At 40.3% G+C, this 20,250-nt stretch overlaps 1 protein-coding gene across 2 annotated transcripts in view; it reads left to right on the forward strand.

Annotated features, from left to right (window-relative positions):
* The window catches only part of ACCS (1-aminocyclopropane-1-carboxylate synthase homolog (inactive)), a 29,366-nt gene extending 11,008 nt beyond the window's left edge, over positions 1 to 18,358 (forward strand). For both annotated transcript variants that reach the window (XM_032226310.1, XM_032226320.1), the window contains exons 4-15: positions 634 to 704; positions 835 to 904; positions 4,611 to 4,677; positions 6,564 to 6,661; positions 8,819 to 8,896; positions 9,900 to 10,000; positions 11,011 to 11,100; positions 13,289 to 13,334; positions 13,464 to 13,605; positions 14,140 to 14,282; positions 15,311 to 15,464; positions 16,081 to 18,358. In XM_032226310.1, the coding sequence (XP_032082201.1) occupies positions 634 to 704; positions 835 to 904; positions 4,611 to 4,677; positions 6,564 to 6,661; positions 8,819 to 8,896; positions 9,900 to 10,000; positions 11,011 to 11,100; positions 13,289 to 13,334; positions 13,464 to 13,605; positions 14,140 to 14,282; positions 15,311 to 15,464; positions 16,081 to 16,379 (1,359 nt within the window). In that variant the 3' untranslated portion in view covers positions 16,380 to 18,358. The remainder of the gene's footprint in view (positions 1 to 633; positions 705 to 834; positions 905 to 4,610; positions 4,678 to 6,563; positions 6,662 to 8,818; positions 8,897 to 9,899; positions 10,001 to 11,010; positions 11,101 to 13,288; positions 13,335 to 13,463; positions 13,606 to 14,139; positions 14,283 to 15,310; positions 15,465 to 16,080) is intronic.
* Positions 18,359 to 20,250: the final 1,892 nt, after the last annotated feature.

The following is a 20,250-nucleotide window of genomic DNA, read 5'->3' on the forward strand; positions in this document are numbered from 1 at the left end:
CTCTTCCTGAATAACCGCATGCTTCTTCCTTCATCATGGATTGTGGGCCTTTGAGAAACCTATTTAGGGAGACTTGTTGGGTCACTAATACATGAATTACAATACTAATCTAGTTTTCATCCATGAACCTCAGACAAATGGTTTCATGCTAAATGGATACGTTCTTTTAGTCCCTTTTTCACCATCCCAGGTCTTTATGGAATAAGAGGAGACGGGAGCAGTAGACAAAACCTGGTATGTTGTGATAGGAAGCAAAGCCACTGCTTTCTTTTAAATTGGTGGCAATGCACTTTAAGTACAGTATATGTATGCATTTTATACATATTTGTGACAATTACTCAATAATAGAGATCTATATCACTCAATAAAAACATAAACCTATTTCATACTATTCAAAGTCATGGGTTGTACACTTGTAGCTTCTTAAACAAACAACTCTTGTTTGAGTTCATACAACCAAACCAAAAAGAAAGGAATCACAATATGCACACCCACCCCAACCTCAATGTGTGCAAGATACCTTCCTAGTAAAGAAGGACATTATCAATCTTCATAGCTTTTACTTGCTAATTTCCAGACCATTTCCTGGCAATGTGCTTAATAATTTTGGTCTCTCCTTCTCATTGCTGATAGCTGGCCCAAAGTGCTGTGAACCTCACAGATCCTTCCCTGCTGCAATACCCTGATTGGAGGGGCCATATGTTGTAAGTAGCCTTGGTTATAAATCTTCACCCTCTTTTGTCAAAAAGTCTAAATCTCCGTTTCCATGATACAGCCTAGAGAGGAATGAAGATATCACTTGGAAAACTCTAATTGCTTTTGTATCTTCTTCAGTGTGCGAGAAGAAGTGGCTCGATTTTTGACTTATTACAGCAAAGCCCCTGCACCTCTCAAAGCAGAAAATGTAAGTCAACCTACTTTTTGGTTTGTCTGATTTTTTTTCTCTCCCTGCAAGTGACTACCATTATGTGTCAGAAAGTCTTCAGGTACTCCTTGCTTAACAACTGATCTCTCAAGATTGCGACTAATGAATAAATGAATGTCATTTAGCAACTGTTCAAAGTTTTGATGGACCCACCAAAAACCGGATTTGAATTCTGACATCCACCCCCATGGTTATGGGATTGCATTTTGGACGTTTGTCAGCTGGCCCGCATTTATGGCCATTTGCAGTGTCCTGTGGTCACATGGCTGCAATTTACAGTGTTCCCGTTTCTAGCAAAAATGTCCATTGTGAACAATGGGGCTGCTTAATGACCACAGTATTTTCTTAATAACTGTGGCTTTACTTTACAATCGCTGCATTTGCATAACATTTGCTGCATAAAGATATCATAAAATTGGATTGATGATATGATGACACACTTAACAACCAGCACAATTTATGAGCATAATTCTGGCCTCAACTATGGTTATAAGTTGAGGACTGTGTTAGGAGTGTGTAGAAAGCAAGTGGATGGTACTGGGAAAAGAAGTTGCAGAGTGGTGAAGACAGCAGAAATTATACTTTTGTGTCACAGGTTTTCTGATCTCTCATTCCTGCTCTCCAATTTCTCAACACGTGTATATATTGTAGCAATGCAAAAAGAAAATAAATGTTTTTTTCCCTTGGGGTGGACAAGCTTAATGTAGCTTCTGAGTTAGCTTCTGCCAACACAACACACGTGCACACTTTAAACCAGTGGTTCTCAACTTTCCTAATGCTGCAACCTTTTCATACAGTTCCTCATGTGGTGGTGACACTCAACCATAAAAAAATTTCGTTGCTACTCTATAACTGTACTTTTGCTACTGTTATCAATCGTAATGTAGATATTGATATTGGAAGCCTGCTAGCATATCACCCTTAAGTCCTTCTTTTCATTCAACCAGACATACCCAGTTCCTACAACTGTTCTTCATATGTTTGAGCTTCCAGTCCCCTAATCCTCTTGGTTGCTCTTCTCTGCACTCTTTCTAGACTAGAGTCTCCACATCATTTTTATAGAGGCAGCCAACATTTTGTCTGCTCCTACATTTTGGGTCTGAAAAGAATCACATCCTGGAGGCTGGACAACCTCGGCTGCTATACAATCACACACACACACACACACACACACACACACACACACACACACACACCCTTTTTCTTTCAAGTTCATTCACAAATATACACTCTTATAATTACCATTAATTATATCATTATCATTAATCATTTATCGTTATTTTCTTACAAATATATAGAATACAGTTTGGGTCACTTTCTTGCCACCCCATTTTATTTTGCAACAACCTTGCTCCTTCTATCTTCTCTACCTCCCTTCTCTGCCTTCTTCTTTCATCCTCTCCTTTCCCCCTTCTTCCTCTCTCTTTCCTCCCTCCTCCTCTCTTCTCCTTCTTAACCTCTCTCCTACTCTTACTTCCCCTCCTTTGCTTCCTCTGCTTTTACCCTTTCTTCCTTTCCCTCCTCCTCCTCCTTCCTGCCTTCTTCTTCCCCTCTCTTTCCTCCCCTCCTCCTCACTTCTCTTCCCTCTTACCCTCTCTCCTACTCTTGATTCCCCTCCTTTACTCCCTCTGCTTTACCTTTTCTTCCTTTCCGTCCTCATCTTTCCTCCTTTCCATTGTTGCCCTTGCTTATTTACTTTCTCTGATGGGTTCTCGGGGTGGCATTTCAAGAAATCCAACTTTATATTTTCATTCATATCATTTTCTCTGTTACATTTTATTTCTAATAATAATTCCACTTGTATCATTTTTTAAATTGCTTACTTGCATTGCATTTTTTTTGCTCTTTTCCTTTGTGCATGGTTTATGATACTTTTAGCAAGCAGGTTTTCATTGTGTGAATGGGGCCAATTCTTGATGACAGATCTGGTTGTGGATTTCGATATAGGCAGCTGCGTGGAAAACATAGCCGCGCGCACACCCCGCACAATTACAGCCCAGAGCAGGACCTAAGCCGCTTCCTCCCTCACAGGAACACTTTCCCTCCATTACGAAGTCTCCGAGGCTAATTGTATGGGGGGGGGGGTGCGCGCACCTATGTTTTTTACGGCATGGAGCCATGGTGACGGTCTGCGCAGCCATTCTGGAGCCCATCCACGGGGATTTCAAGGAACGCAAGGTGGAGTCTAAAGTTTAGAGTTGCGCTGGTCTCAGCGGCCCCTGTGAAATGGTCATTCGACCCCAAAAGGGGTCGTGACCCACAGGTTGAGAACCGCTGCTTTAAACCCAAGAATACATTAGGGCAGAAGCTCATTCATCCCAAGGATATAATAGCCAGACACAAACTGAGCAATGTGGTATATGCAGTGCAATGCAGTGAGATATGTGTAGATCTATAATTGGGGAAACAAAACAACCACTTCACAAACACATGGCACAACAGAGGAAACCCATCAGGACAGGATTCAGCAGGGTTCATCTGCATCTGAAAGACAAAGGTCACTTTTTTGAAGACAGCAAAGTTCACATTCTGGACAGATAGGACTGAATGGATTGAAAGAGAGATCAAAGAAGCCATCTATGCTAAAAGTGAACAGCCCTGTTTCAATAGAGAGAAGATTACAACACCACCATCTCCTGTTTACAACAGAGTCCTTTCAGCAGTCCCATTTGTACTCTGATTCAGAGGTGACTCTGAGGATACAGATAAACCCTCAAGTGACCTCAACAACTCTCAGAGCTAATGACCAACTATCAAAATACTAACGACCAGATGACTGCAAAAATGTAAATATTTACATACCCCACCGTTCAGTTAGAACTGAAGAAGTTTTTGGATGAGAAGTGAAATGTTTTCAGGGGGGGGGGGGAGAAACCCCAAGAAAATCCAGTTGCTTTTTGACAAAGCATAGACACAAACAGAAGGAGTTGCTGTAGCCTCAGAAGTCTGAACCTCAGGAGGTGGCTTCCTTTCTTAAGACCACTGCTTCCCTATGTGTGAGACTGGGGGACACCAGTCCATTTGATAACTGAGGGGGATATGCTCTCTGCAATGCAATGCAGAGTGGCTTTCAGATGCAGATGGACTCCTGAATCCTGTCCAGATGGGTTTATTCTCCTGTGTTGTGCCACAGAGTCACCTTTGTCTATCCATTGATGTACTCTGAAGTGAATCACAAATTTGTAGTAAAAAGCTTTACGGGAAAGAAGGACTATCTTTCAAGTTTATTTATTTGTTCATTTAACATATTTATACTGCTCTCCACCTACCATCGTAACATCAAGATGGCACTGTGCAATTCTCAGCACCCAGTGGAATACCTGCTGCCCAGTGGTTAAGGGAACCAGATCAAATAAATCAGGATAAGAGGGTCTATGGAGAGTCTCAGTCATCCAGATCATGGTTGTCCCAAAGCTGCTTTTTCAAAAGGCAACTGGGCTTTGTTTTTCCTTGAAGATGTTTCGCTTCTCATCCAAGAAGCTTTTTTCAGTTCTGACGTCAAGAAGCTTCTTGGATGAGAAGTGAAACATCCTCAAGGAAAAACAAAGTCCAGTTGCCTTTTGAAAAAGCAGTTTTGGGATAAGATGGGTTATAGGAGAGAAGGAACAATCCCTGGTGCTAGAAATGTTATTGGAAGAATAGTCTCTCCAGGAAATAATATCTGTCTGAATATCTTTTTCTCAAGGTGATTCTGCAGAATGGCTGTGGATCTTTGTTTTCTTCTTTGGCTATGGTTCTCTGTGATGCAGGAGGTAAGTGAGCTGGAGCAATTTAAAACACAGGTTTGTTAGATAGCAGCAAAGCAGGATTTTTTTGCAGAAGAGGATTGAAATTGCTTAGGTTTTTCTGGATACCGTGTCTAACATAGTACAGAATGCCTGTACCAAATAACTCACATTCATCAGGGTGGATCTGGAGAAGATTTTTGATTAATTAGTTGCCGTAGTTGATAAAGGTTTTTTTTTAACCTGCTTGATTATGACAGTTTATTCCCTAAACACTGTTACTGTATGTCAGGGGAGTCAAATTCGATTTCTTTGAGGGCCACATCAGGGTTGTGTTTGACCTCAGCGGGCCAGGGTGAGTGTGTCCAGCTCGATGTTATTCGTGTCGGGTGCACTTGTGGTGGCCCAAGCACTCTGCCAGCGAAACCAGGCTCCCAACCTCCATTTTTGGCTGCAATGGCCTCCTGCAACCCTCTGCCAGCAAAAAACAGAGCTCAGGAGGCTGTGGGCAGAGCTCTGTTTTTGCTAGCAGAGGCACCACGAGCTGGTCCTTCTCTGTTTCCAGGCCATCCCCGCAGGCAAGATCTAAGCACTCTGCGGGCAAGATCTGGCTCCCGGGCCTTGAGTTTGACACCCCTGCTATATGTGATGATACCACAAACTACACGGATATTTATTTACTGTATTTGTATACTGCCAACGATTTATGAGCCAAAAGAAGATGAACTCTGTGGAAAAAGAATATCTGTGTAGACATACCTCTATATATTATATAATGGAACTCAGTTCTTTTCTTTTTATTAGTAAATTCGGCTTTATTTCATATGTACAACATTCATACATTTGACTTAGTATGTGCACTTATCCAAGAATACAACAACAAAAAACCCCCCACAGAATTCCCATCTTTAAATAGATATATCTTTAAATAGATAAATCTGAGTATAGAGCTTCAGAAAATTTAATTATTTTTGTCTTCATCAATTCAGGTTTTTCCCCCCGTTTGAATTCTATTCTACTTTAAATGTTCTCTAGAAGTGATGAGCTAGGAAATCACAAGAGGATTTTTTGTGGTGGGGCGGAGGTTAAATCCAAAAGGAGAAAGGTGTACGGTATATTTTCATGGACTCTGCATTGAGTGCTCACTTCATTCTCAGGAAGAGATTTTTGGGATAGACCTATTTTTCTCCCTGCTGACACTGTAAGAGATGAATGATCTGCATTATCTTTTTCACTGGAATCCAAAAGTTTGAGGCTGTTCTATTAGTCATTTTTCTCCTATGCTGCTGCTTGAATTGCCCTAGCATAGCGTTCCATAAGCTAATGCCCATGGTGCTAGAGAGTGATGAGAGTTACAGTTGACACAATTTTTCTCAGGAAGATGGGTAGGACTTCATCTCACAGGGGTGGGCAAACTAAGCAGTCACTATCTTCCCATCATCTCCAACACTTTTCCAATAAAAGCACCTACACTTGTACTTTTCCAGATGAAAATAAAATTGCTTGCCCTGTCTTAGCTCTTTTAAACACTGTTGTTAAATTGACTGAATTCTTGAGTAGTTTTTTTAATTAAAAAAAAATCCCTTTCCATTCCTTTGAGGGATGTATATTTAGTCTTTGAGGTGTGGAAATGACATTAAAACCACCAGAACTTCAGACTACAAAATCAAAATTTAGCCTGAAATTAACGTATAGATTGAAGTCCCAAAGGTGCTTTTTCAAGAGGCAACTGGAGTTTCTCCTTTTTCTTTGAAGGCATTTCACTTCTCATCCAAGAGCTGAAGACGTCAACTATGACTTGGATGACTGAGAATCTCCATAGACATATATATCAAATCTTATGAATAATAATAGAACTGATCCTCTGTAATATAAGGAATGCCAGTAGCAGTAGTTTATTCTTTTTATTTCAGAAGCGTTCCTGATTGCTACTCCGTTCTATGGAGGAATCATCAAAGATGTGAGCAAGTATGGCAGGGTCAAGCTGGTTTATGCCTATTTAGATAGCCAGGTAAGAAAGCATATGAATGACCACCATATTCTGAATCTCTTGGCTGTCCTGACCTAGGCTTTCTGAGACATAAAAAGTACACACTTAGTCCCCAAAAACTATTTTTATTTCAACAGCTGTGAATTATGTTCATTCACAGCCCGTAATGAGTCACGAATAGTTTGTAAAGAGTCTGACAGAAGTCTGCCAAAGTCTTTCGGGATAAGGCTGATAAGCACCGACCTTTATCTCCCTTGAAATGCTGCCAAAGACCTAATTGGTAATTAGCTTTGCAAGGCCATACTGAACATAGAGTCAAAATGGAGCTTCAGATTTTAAACCAATCAGAATGAACAAAGTTGCTTCCTGCAAAGGCTCACATGCCTTTGCTCCTCCTTTATGTCTTATGGGAGGGTCCATTCATCTCCAAGCCTTACTCTCGAGTTGTCCCTTATGTCTTAACTGTTCTTGCCTTCTGGCAGCTCTGTGCATGTGCGCACTGGGAACAGGCTTCTCCTGTTCTGCTAATGTCCGACTCTGGAGGCTTGGGAGGCAGCACATAACTCCCAGATGACCATGGCTCCCTTTTTGCTTCCGACCCAGAGCTCTCGTCCGAGCCTTCCCCAGACTCCAGGACTGGCCCATGTTCTTCCCCAACCTCCTCATTGTCTGACTCTGATGCCAGCTCCGCAAGTCGCTGGTGGACTACAAGTTTGGCATTCCATTCCGCTTTCTAGCTATATCACTTGATCATCGGAACAATAAAATTGAAACCAGTTGGGTTGGCCCTCACATCGACCAAATGTTCTCTGTTGGGTTGGATTAGCGGAATGTTAATGGTAATGTTGGGTGATATAAAAGTAGATAGAGTAGCTTTGGAATTTAAAATAGATCATAGGGATTTGGAGATACAAACATTTGGTGATTCTGGATTAAAAGAATGCTTGTGCTTAGATTAGCATTCCAATATTTTTCATGTTTTGCTGAAATATCTATCTTGAAATAGGTTTGAAGGTTTTATTCGACTTGTATGCTGCCCTATTCCCGAGGGACTCAGGGCGGCTAACAAAACCAAGGGAGGGGGGGAGGACAATACAAAAAGGAAAACCACCCCCCAAAAAAACCCCAGTACAAAACAGTCTAAAAGGTCTCAACATGCATACCCATTCGAGTAGGGGATGGGACTCAGCAGCCCCAGGCCTGTTGGAACAGCCAGGTCTTGACGGCTTTACGGAAAGCCTGAATGTGGTGAAGGTCCGAATCTCCATGGGGAGATTGTTCCAAAGGGCCGGAGCAGCCACAGAGAAGGCCCTCCTCCGGGTGGTTGCCAGCCAACATTGGCCGGCCGATGGAATTCGGAGGAGGCCTAATCTGTGGGATTTAATGGGTCTTTGGGAGGTAATCGGCAGGAGGCGGTCTCTCAAGTACCCAGGTCCAATACCATGTAGGGCTTTATAAGTGACGACTAGCACCTTGAAGCGTATCCGGAGACCAATAGGTAACCAGTGCAGCTCGCGGAGGATAGGTGTAACGTGGGTGTACCAAGGCACACCCACAATCGCTCTCGCGGCTGCGTTCTGGACCAGCTGAAGTCTCCGAACAATCTTCAAGGGCTGCCCCATGTGGAGCGCATTGCAGTAGTCCAGTCTTGAGGTCACAAGGGCGTGAGTGACTGTTGTGAGAGCCTCCCGGTTCAGGTAGGGACGCAATTGGTGTACCAGGCGAACCTGGGCAAATGCCCCCCTGGTCACAGCCGACAAATGATGATCTAAAGTCAGCTGTGGATCCAGGAGGACTCCCAAATTGCGAACCCTATCTGAGGGGCGTATAATTTCACCTCCCAGCCTGAGAGTTGGAGAACATAGCCAATTTTTGGGAGAGAAAAACACAAGCCACTCGGTCTTGTCAGGGTTGAGAGCCAGTTTGTTAATTCCCATCCAGACCCTGACAGCCTCCAGGCACTGACACATCACGTTAACCGCTTCACTGAGTTGGCACGGGGCGGACAGATACAACTGAGTATCGTCCACATACTGGTGATATTTTATCCCATACGATGCAGATTCCAAATTCTGTGAATGTTTGAATGATTCTACCTTAGTTAATAATATTCCTCATTAGTGTTGCAAATGATGGATCTGAAAGCCACTATTCAATCTCTTGTTTCATATATTTCAGGTCACTGGCAGTTGCACTCGTCCATTCCAGCTTACAGTGGATAAGCTAAAGAAAGCCTTGCAGGATGCACAATCAGAGGTGAACTTTGCTGATCCAATTTTTGCTAGATTATTTCAGTGGCCAAGCTAGTCTGCCAGCCTTAACTATTTTTCTAAACATTGGCTGTCAAGTGCAATATGAGCTCATCTGGAGCAGCTTTTCTTGTTCTGTGTTTAAACTCTTTAGAATGAATAAATCTTTTAAAAAAGTTATTACCTTCAACCAGTAATTTCCCTAACCCTGTTTGTCTTTGAATAAAATGAAGATCAGAGTGCTACCTACAAGTGCCCTCTTACTCACCTAACTTGCAAACAAATATATGAGAAAGAAGTTTGCTTTAGCAAAGATTCCCACCATTTGTCTTTCTAACGTAATTGTTTTTTCATTAGAAAATGAAAGAATTGTTTTCACTGTTCATTTTTTTCTTTAGTGTAGATCATTTACTTGGAGAATTTTAAATTACCTGTGTTATTTTATTACCCTTTCTAAATCTTGTGTTTGGTGTGTTTATCAATTAAATGTATTTTTAATGTTCTGTTTTAATAATTATTTAAAAAAAATAGTAGTCTAGAATGAACTAGAAATAGTCTGCAGCTGTAAAATACTTGCAACAATTCATCATACCCAGTCAATTTTATTAACTGGGATGGGGCAGGCATCAGGGACAGTGGAAAGATGTAGCCTCTAGAAGAGTAGACTCTCTGACCTCATCTTATAGCAACTTTCTTGCATTTTCCCAGATCACTTTTAAGGAACGGTTGAGCTACTTTTCTTTGAGATTAATACATAGGGAGGAGGAGGGAGGATTTAAATCCATCAGGATCATGCATTAAAAAAAATTGCCACACTGTAGAATGCACTGATTTAAAGAATGAAATCAAAGTGCATGTTTCAGCCACTTAATAATAAAAAAGTCAGTTTTTACAATCCTCCTCCTGCAGAATAAATAGGTTTCCTGACAGGCTGTATTTGATGTATTGATGTGTTTAGTTCCCATATACACATATATGTGCATTTTTAAATACTCTTCTTTCTTTTATAGGGCATCAAAGTAAGGGCTTTAATTCTCCTGAATCCACAGAATCCCCTAGGGGATATCTATTCTCTCACAGACTTACAGGACTACTTGGAATTTGCAAAAAGGTGTGACAATCTTACATGTTTTAGAGAATCTGATGGGTCAAAATTTCAATATAGTATGTGCCCAGTTAGCACCGAACATCTCCTCATATTATAAACAGTTGTTACATTATGGATTTTGAAAGTATTTAGAGACCTCTCTGTAACTTGCTGGCCAGAATCCGAATGGCCAGAACCAGGAATATCATAACTTTCAAGTGGAAGCAGTTTATGTTAGAGAAGGTGATACAAAAATAATAGTATTCTAAGAGTTTCTAGGTCCTGAGGTTCACTGGCCTTTACTGTAGATTTTTGATGCAAATTTAGTCTATGATCAGCTTTACTTGAATTTGATGAACAGGAAGAATAGAATTAATTATTGTAACATTGCATTTGCAGATAACCTCAAGGGTTTTATGTGGATTTTGAACAGCATGGAAAAGGAAACAGGCCTGTTTAATTATTATGGTGCACCTGCCGTGAAGTGAAAAATTTGGCACCATCTTGAAACATCCACCTCAGTAGAACTAGAGCCATTGAAGAGCAATATCTCCAGTTTCTATGGGAAAGAAAGAGAGACTAAAAAATCAAATAAAATGTGTTGGAGGAGGGCAACAAATAAGAATTGAAGGAAGTAGTACTCAGTTATTAGACAATGATAAGGCTGAAAGACGTATAGTCATGTAGGCTGGGATTTCTAATTTCCTTCCATTTCATTAATTTCATTACATTATTTCTCTATAAGCTTTTATTGGACAGTCTAATCAATGGGCTGATTTGTGTATCAAAGCATTTACGGGAAGATTGTAATATCTGTTGAGGTTGTGTTGTAATTTCTAGCAATGAATGTGTTCTTAATTAGCTGATGCTTGAACTCTATTCTTATTCTCAAACATTCTTAGAATCATGGATGTTCTTTTCTAGTCAATCATTATAGTGACTGTCCATGAAAGAATGCAAAATTCTTGCCTATTTCATGAGACCAAGATATTTTCCTTCCAATTGCTGAAGTTCTCACTTTTCCTTTGTTCTAGACATGAGTTGCATGTGATTGTTGATGAAGTCTATATGCTCTCAGTTTTTGATGACTCTGCCACATTTCACAGTATACTGGAAATGGAGAGGTAAGGTCTGCTTTACATCTTCACTCATTTAGTAGCAAAGTTCACCAATGCTAGCAAATCATTAGAGTTAGAAGCCTTATGCATTTAATAAAATGAATAACTAAATAATGCAATCTGTGAATGATAGGAGTGCCCTTCCAGCTCAGAAGGGGAAATTGTTTCTTGAAGTAAAATATTATATATTCCCTAAATGAGAACAGTAGTTTTTTGTGTATTTCTGCATTGACATATCTTGTGGCTTCAGAAGGTGTCTTTGTAATTTAATTTTGTTCTTATTTTAGAAAGCACTACTGATTCTCTTCTCACTTTATATCATTCTCACATTTTTCTAGCAGCCACATTGCCTCATCTCAGAAGCTAAGCATAATCAACTCTGATTAATACTTTGATCAGGGATACCCAATTGTCTGGGAAGAAGGCAATGGCAAACTAATTCTGTAATGTGGTTAAGAAAATTGTATGGAGGCAAAGAAGTTGAGCTTTACTTCCTTAAACACATTTGGGAAAACCTAGCTTTCAGGAAGGAAGGAAGAAGATCTTGGGTCCTTGGAGGTGTGGGGAGGGGGTTGGACTGCTAAGCTACAGTAGATGGAACTTATGAAACTGCTGTTGATGAATGGATCAAGTAATGGGAAAATTTAATCATTTGTATCAGTGACGTGCAGGCAGGGGAGGCAGGGCCTCACCACTGTCATCATAAAGAGCCAAGGTGGCGCAGTGGTTAAATGCAGCACTGCAGGCTACTGCTAGATCAGCAGGTCAGTGGTTCAAATCTCACCGGCTCAGGGTTGACTCAGCCTTCCATCCTTCCGAGGTGGGTAAAATGAGGACCCAGATTGTTGGGGGCAATATGCTGACTCTCTGTAAACCGCTTAGAGAGGCCTGAAAGGCCTATGAAGCGGTATATAAGTCTACTGCTATTGCTATTGCTATCATGAAAACAAAAAAAATTTAAAAGGAAAAAGGCTGAGGTAGTTGCTGCCAGAGTCATAGTGGATGACTCTGCTTAATGCTTAACTGTTTAAAAAAGCCTCTAAAAAGTGCCCTCTACAGGAGGAGGAGGAGGCGGGAGAACCACATGCCTCATTTAGTTTATCTTTATGATCACTCGAGCAGAGTTAATCAAGGGTTAAAAGCCGAAAAATTCCTTATGTAGATGAGGCACTTGGTTCTCTTGCCTCCTCCTGTAGAGGGCGTTTTTTTTAGAGGCTTTTTTAAACAGTTAAGCAGAGTCATCCATTGGGGACTCTGGCAGCAGCTAACCCAGCCTGACTTCAGCAGCTCTTGCCTTTTTCCTTTTACATTTTTACATTTTCATCATGGCAGACAAGAGCAGAGTTGAAATCCTCTGTGAAACAGCTGGAAAAGGTATGTGGGTTGGAGGGAGGGGGAGGAATTCAAAATTAATGTAATTTGTAAGTAATTGTATTATTGTAAGTAATTTGTGTGCCTGTGTGTGTGTTTCATCCGCCTCTCCTGGCGCGCGGGTTGGCACTTTTTTTTATGTTGGACATAGCGGCAGAGCTTTTGGACATAGTGGCAGGGCTTTTGGACATAGCGGCAGGGCTTTTGGACTTAGCGGGACACCTCTATGTCGGACATAGTGGCAGGGCTTTGGACGCCCCGGCACTGTGCCCGCATAGAGGCGGGACACCTCTATGTCGGACATAGCGGCAGGGCGGCTTTTGCCTCTAGCGCCGGGGCGGCAGGGCAGCTTTTCCCCTCTTGCCTCACCAGCCATAAATCTCACCGCACATCACTTATTTGTATATTGACATAGTCCTGACAGAAACTTTCTCTTCGAAGCTTCTGCTTTCACTTCCAGTAAAGGAGGGGGTGGGGGATATTGTTGACATTTAAAAGTTCCGTTTTTCCACTTTTTCCATATTCACAAAGTTAACAGGTGATTCATTTTGGCCCTATGAGATGACGTTTCTATTAACAATATCAATAATTATTATGTTCTTTGTTGTTTTGGCTTTCTGGTTTGATAGTCAAGAACAACTTTCCTAATTTAATGCCTTGAAGTGTGCTTTACTATACCTCCCACGACTCCAAATGAGGTGACTTTATCTCTGGAAATTTTGGGAGTGGTACTCATTTAGAAAGCACCAGAGTGGAAAAGGTTGATCAAGAAGTCTCAGTTATTAATTGGAAATATTCATATAAGTATTCTTCTTCCATACAGATTGCCTGATCCACAAAGGACCCATTTGTTGTGGGGGATTGGTAAGGTAAGTATTATTCTACAATTATTTAGTTGATACTCTCTTAAATTCCTGGACTGAATGTTGATTGAATCAAAATATTTACAGTACTTACATTATAGAAACTGGATTGGTGATTCTTCTCTTCATTTACAGGATTTTGCTGTGTCTGGAATCCGGTTTGGTGCCTTGTACACACTAAACCAAGATGTTATCAAAGCTGTGTCTTCTTTTAGTTACTTTCATGGTATCTCTGGGCCCATACAATACCAAATTGCTGAGCTACTCAAAGACAGAGGTGAGTAACCTGAGATCATCTATATTTATTGATCTTCTTGAGGACAGACTTTTGCTACAGGTGTTCCTATTTTTTTAATTAAAAATATCTACCTGTCATATAATTTTGAGTTGTATCCTAGAATTTCAGGAAATATATTGAAGGTGATTGCCAGCTTGACAAATTTGAGGTTGTTTTTTTTAAAACCCTCACATTGCATCAGGACCATGTTTATATTATCTCCCTTCACTTAAACCTATGTGTGTGTTCACACTCAAGCACATCCAAAATATAGCCTTGGAAATTCTTGACCATTGTTTTCGTTGTGGCCTAGTTTACATATACACATTCTTATCCAGTGTCAGTGACAAATGATGTCTACAAATGAATTATCACAGATTAAATGCAGCAGGTGGAATATGAATGTTGCCTTATTTTACATAAAGGGCAGTATTCTCAATGGAGTTCATTCATCCATTGATCTATCAGGCTTTTAGAAATTAAGCAGTAATATATATTTGTGTCTTTGCTAAGTATTTTTCTAATCTTGGCTAGATTGGATCAACCAAGTATACTTACCCGCAAACCATGAGAGATTGAAAGCTGCACACACTTTTGTGACAGATGAACTCAAGACCCTTGGAATTCCCTTCCTCAACCGCAGTGCAGGTTTTTTTATATGGATTGACTTCCAAAAGGTCAGTAGTCTTTAGATGCCCTGTATCCAATGGTGAAATTCAATTTTTTTTACGACCGGTTCTGTGGGCATGGCTTGGTGGGTGTGGTGTGGCTTGATGGGTGTGGCAGGGGAAGGATGCTGTAAATTCTCCATTCCCACCCCACTCTGGGAGCAGCCAGAGGTGGCATTTGCCAGTTCTCTGAACTACTCTAAATTTCTGCTACCGGGTCTCTGAACTACTCAAAATTTCTGCTACCGGTTCTCTAGAACATGTCAGAACCTGAATTTCACTTCTGAATGTATCTTTTTGCCAGTGAAAAATATATATGGTTATTTTTACAAGTAGGGTATGAAGGCAACTGGTCTTCTCTATAGTTTGTCTCTAGAATCTCAAATTCCATTTAGTTAAACTTGACAAAAAACAGAAAATGTCTTTACAATCTAGTTTGATCTTTGTGAGAAACAGAATGGATAGATTGGATAGACCAGAAATTCTCTTCTTGGTCTCAGGAAAGGTCTGACATAAATCAAGTCAATGTCTAACTTTTTTTTAAAATGGGAAAAATAGTGGTAGCTCAAATATACATATTTAAAAATGTGGGATTTAAATATTTGACACATTTGGAGAGTCCAAGTTTGGGAGGGCTGAAATATACTCATCATTCTGAGTGTGTTTTATATGTACATGCATTATGTACATATCTGCATCCTCACATATACACAATCATAAATGCCTCTTTTTTGTTGCTGTTTGGATAAGAGATTTTACTTTTTTGCACCTCAGTCTACCCTTAATCTCTTGGGAAGAAGTAGGGAATCTATGGTTTCCAAAGACTGCTGAACTACAGACCTCATCATCTCTCATCATTGGTTGGGTTGGCTGGGACTACTAGGAGTTATAACTTTGTCGCATCTGATGACAAGATCGTCTATCCATCCTGCATGGGTTAAATTTTCTGCAGTTTGAGAGAGAATGATGCAATTACTTTTTATAGGACTATAAGGTTGGCTTTTTTACTTGTTTATTCTCTTCTTTACTGATTCCAGTATTTAAGAAAAAGAACATTTGAAGAGGAGATGCTACTGTGGAGACGCTTCCTGGACAAAAAGGTCTTACTCGCTCCTGGTATCTTATTTGAGTGCAATGAGCCTGGCTGGTTCCGCATCATCTTTTCTGATAAGATGAATCGACTGCGGCTAGGTTAGTGCTGCCCTCATCCATATTGTATCCAAGATTAACCCAATAGGTGATCCAACTCCTACCACGTAAGATAGGATGTTGCACTCCTGGGCAAATGGAATTAGCAATAAAATGCTAGATAGAATTATATGTACACACACCTGATGGACAGTATTCAACTTGGTTAGCCAAATGTTATGTATACCATTCTTTCCTCCTTAGTTTTACCATCCTAGCTCTTCTTTGCATTCTGGTTTTATTGTCTTTATTTTTTAAACCAATAGAGGACAGATGGGCATTCTAGAACAAGAGAAGTAGGAGTAAGTGACTCTCAAGTCATGGACACTTCTTTGGGAAGTAATAAGTCATATTTTATTTAGTTGGTTTGAACACATTTTGAAACACTTTTAAGTGAACCAAAAAGTCCTGGAATGATTCATTTACTAGAAAAGAGATAATTGGTGGCAGGTGTAGATTTTCATGGAATCAGTGTAAGTTCATTGTTTGGATTATCAATTTAGCTCAAAGGAAAAATATGGTAGCTATGTTTTTACTCTTATTAATGTATTCTCAAATATCTGCATCCAACTTTTATTTCATCCTATCTAATTTCCTTACTTCCCACCCATTTTTCCAGGGATGCAGAGACTGTGTGAAGTACTAGAAGAACAAGAACGTGAAATCCTGAATGAAGACAAAGATCTGTTGTGTCTGTCTGAATCAGAAGGCACAGTAGACAGCACAGATGAAGTGATCTTTGTGTCCCACCACCAGGAATCAACTTCCTCTGGGAATTCCACCCTTGGCGATCTAATTGGTCTCCTTCAGCAACAAATGCGCTCATCTGACTGGTTGCAGAAAAATACAGTGGAGCAGTTTGCACAAGAGAAACCAGAAGTCTATGATGTTTTCAGCAAGTTAGTGGGGAAGAAATAGCATTGATGCGTTCTTCCAGAGGCTATCAATCAATTTTGTCTTTTAAATTACTTATTGATATTTTTTTTCTATCTACTAGGAAACCATTTATTTCTTTTCAGCCTTCTCATTATTATGATGGATAGGGCTCAACTAGCAAGGGGTTGGCATCTCTGCAGTCTCTAACCTCTGTATTATCTTTTTTTTAAATAAGTAGACTTGTCTCTTAAGCATTTTTATATTTTTATAAAGGTTTTTTTCCCAGCTGAACAGATAGTTTTCAAAGAATTGATATGCCTTTAGCTGAAACCCAGAACACAACTAATTTGAATCTAAATTACACATTTTGCAAAGTAATTAAAAAAAGTTAGAGGCAGATTTAAATGTATTCGTACTCTTAAAGAAAGTCATGGATCTCATCTGTACCATTGGGGGAAGATTTATTAATGAAGTTGAGGATTCTCAAGGCTAGAAAACATGTCACATTTCCTCTCTCTTTACTGTTAAAGGGAGAGGAGGAGACCCTAGAGCTGTGATGGTGAACCTATGGCATGCAGAGCCCTATCTGCGGGCACATGAGCCGTCATCCCAGCTCACTTCCGCTGCGCATGCGTGTGCATCTCCGTTCAGCCACCTGATTTTCGGGTAACTGCCATGCATGCAGGAGATGCGCACACATGTGTGGGACACACACGGGGTCACGTGCACATGCACGGGGGTGGTATGCACTTGGGGAGTTGCATGCACATCCATGGGGCGGGCCCCCCATGCACATTGCATTATGAATGTGCGCGTGCACATATGCCCTTTCGGCACTCAGCGCCAAAGAGGTTAGCCATCACTGCCCTAGAGTCATCCCCTCCCTGTAGTTCGTCTCCTGTCAGACATGAATTGTTATGGCTGACATTAATTAACTACAATGAATTGTAGGAAATACTATCTTTTAACTAGGGTTTAAAGTGTAGTTAAGCATGTTTCTCAGTTAGGGAGTATGCATTCTTTGTCTTCTTGGGAAAAAAAACCCTTTTGGATCAAGAAGGCATGAAAGTGATGTAGAAATATCACCAGAAGGGTCAGGGCAAAAGCCCTTTTTAAGTTAAAAATACATACATATGTTTAACAAATCCATTTTATGGGGTGGGTTGGTTATAAAAACAAAAAGTAAGGAAAAAATGTATCACATCAGCAGTTGGCAAAGTATTGCTACATTCCAGAAGTTGCAGAAATGGATCTTAGCACACACACATTTATGGACTACAAATCACCACATTTAATTTAAAGCAACTACGCAGAAGCTGTGGCCTTCAAAGCTTGGGTGCCTCTTCCAAAGTTGTACATATTAATGGTAAATTGAAGCATTTACACACAAAAGGGTAATGGGACATGAGGTTCTGAATTCATTCAGGATTATTAGTAGGCTGACATTGTTACACCTACATTGATCTGGAAGCCTTCAGAGTCAACACAAAACGTTAAATTCTGTAATAGTTTAAAGCATTCCATCTTGAGATTACTATGTTCTAAATCTGTATCTTTTTACAGCTTGGATTCATGTCTGAAAAAAAATATCCATTGGTCTCTCATCAGTCCTAAAACAAAACATTCACACTTGGAGAGAAATGCTGTTCTATAATAAATTTTACTATAAGTTGATTGTTTAAAAGTTCTATGGTTGTCATGTGAATAGGCAAAATCCTAATTAAATAGCTGCATTGTAGAAAAGTGGAAAATGTACTATCTCATGAAAAGAAATGGATCTTAAATAAGGATTTGCAAATTAATGCTTATTGAAGAATAGTGGTTGTTTCTTAAATTGTTTTTAGAATACGTTAAGCTGATTTTTATCCAACAGGAAGAAGAGAAAAAAAATCTAAGATTCAATTGTTTTGGCTTCGCACTTTGATAGTAAATGACAATGATGATGGGTTAGTGTGCCTTATCTCGATTGTTTCATAAATTTTTAAAATTTCTTTCCTAAAAATAATAAAAAATAATTGCTATCTGTTTTTCAACATGTAATTGAGTTCACATTCTGAAAGCTGAAGTTTTTGTAAATGGTAGGTTTGATATGAAGGTCATGTTCAAATGACATTCTGAGAATCACTTATCTGAGAATCACGATTTTAACTTGATCTAGTCCAAACTGGATCGGGACTGGTCTGTTTCCATTCTGTATATCCTGCTTCTGTGACAGCAGAACATCTAAGAACAGAATTTCACACTTTTCAGGGAGATGAATGAACCATAAATTTCTTTTCCTTCTTTCAATACTATTCCTCTACTCCCTACACTCAAGCTTCTTCCAGCCAAATAGAATTCTTTCTTTTCAGATGCACTCTTGTTACCTCTTCTTACATAACATCTACTGTGTTTCCCCAAAAATAAGACATGTCTTATTTTCTTTTGAACCCCAAAATAAGCGCTTGGCCTTATTTTCGGGGAGGACTTATTATTTTTGAGGTGCAGGATGAAGTGATCTTTGTGTCCCACCACGGCGAGCGTGGTCACATCATGGCTGCTGCTGTGTTGCAATATTTTCAGGGTGGGCTTATTTTCACGGGAGGGCTTATTTTAGTGCATACGCTCAAAAGCCCGATTGGGCTTATTATCCGGGGAGGTCTTATTTTCTGGGAAACACAGTATCAATTCCAGCAATGATCTCCAAGCAATGATCTCTTCTCAACAATCATGTAATTCAGTCCCAAAGTTCTTCCCAGCATGAACACTTCATGTTTTTCTTTCACCACAACTTTCAAGGAATTCACTTTTTTATTGCTGGGCACTCTGAATCCTCCAGAATGTTCTGACCATCATTACCAGCCCATTTTATAATTCATCATTATTATAACTATATTCCAGTATTTTCTGCTCTCTGTTGACATCTCCAAAGTTCTCAATTCATACCCTTCCACTTCCCAAACTCTCATCTAAATTTTCCTCAGGCTGTACCGCTGCTCTTTCCCTAAATCCGTGATGGTGAACTTATGGCACAGGTGGCACACGGAGCCATTTGTTAGGGCACATAAAACATTGCCCTGTCAGTTCCAGCGCACATGTGCCAACTGGCCAGCTGACTGCGAAAAACCGGTCCTACGGGCAAACCGGAAGTTCAGGAACAGACTTCCGGTTTGCTTATAGGGCCGTTTTTCACCCTCCGGACCCTGAAGGAGGATTCCCTGAAGGAGGATTCTCCTTCAGGAGGCTTCTCTATGGAAAAACCAGAAGTCACTTCCAGTTTGCTTGTAGGGCCGTTTTTTTGCCTTGGGGGGGTGGTGTCCATGCGCGCTGGGGTCGCACGCATAGCATGATGTGTGGCACGCCTGCAGAAAGAACCCCTGCGCTCCCCCTGCTTTTGTCATGCGATCCAAAAAAGGTTAGCCATCACTGCCCTACATCATTGCTCTGTTCATTGGTTCTTCATCCCTGACCTCTCTCCATTCTGTCACCTAGGACTCCTAACCTTCCAGCTCTCCTCCCCAAAGGCAGCCATGCACTATCAATCTTTCTAAAGTTGAACAGAGAGTTAGTTATGGCCATACCCCACCCCCCCAAATCATTATGGGTACATGCTATTTTAAACAAAATAAAGATATAATATCTCCCTAGCTTATAAGGTCCCGATTTCTTTTCAGTAGGTTTTGCTTTTCAAAACTTTTTTTGGTCCTAAGCTGCAGGGAACATTTATTCATAGTAAAGAACATGAGCAAAACAAAACATAATAATCCCATGCTGTATAAATTTAGGAGGCAAATACTATTTTTAGCTATTCTGTATATTCCATGCTGTTCTTCATCAGATTCCGAATGTGCAGAAGGACATGTACGCATGACAGCTTAGCTATTCTAGCCAAGTCCTCCTCGTGACCTTTATTTTCCTCTTCTGAACAAGATGC

The sequence above is a fragment of the Thamnophis elegans genome, chromosome 1, assembly GCF_009769535.1.
Source record: "Thamnophis elegans isolate rThaEle1 chromosome 1, rThaEle1.pri, whole genome shotgun sequence".
NCBI lineage: Eukaryota > Metazoa > Chordata > Lepidosauria > Squamata > Colubridae > Thamnophis > Thamnophis elegans.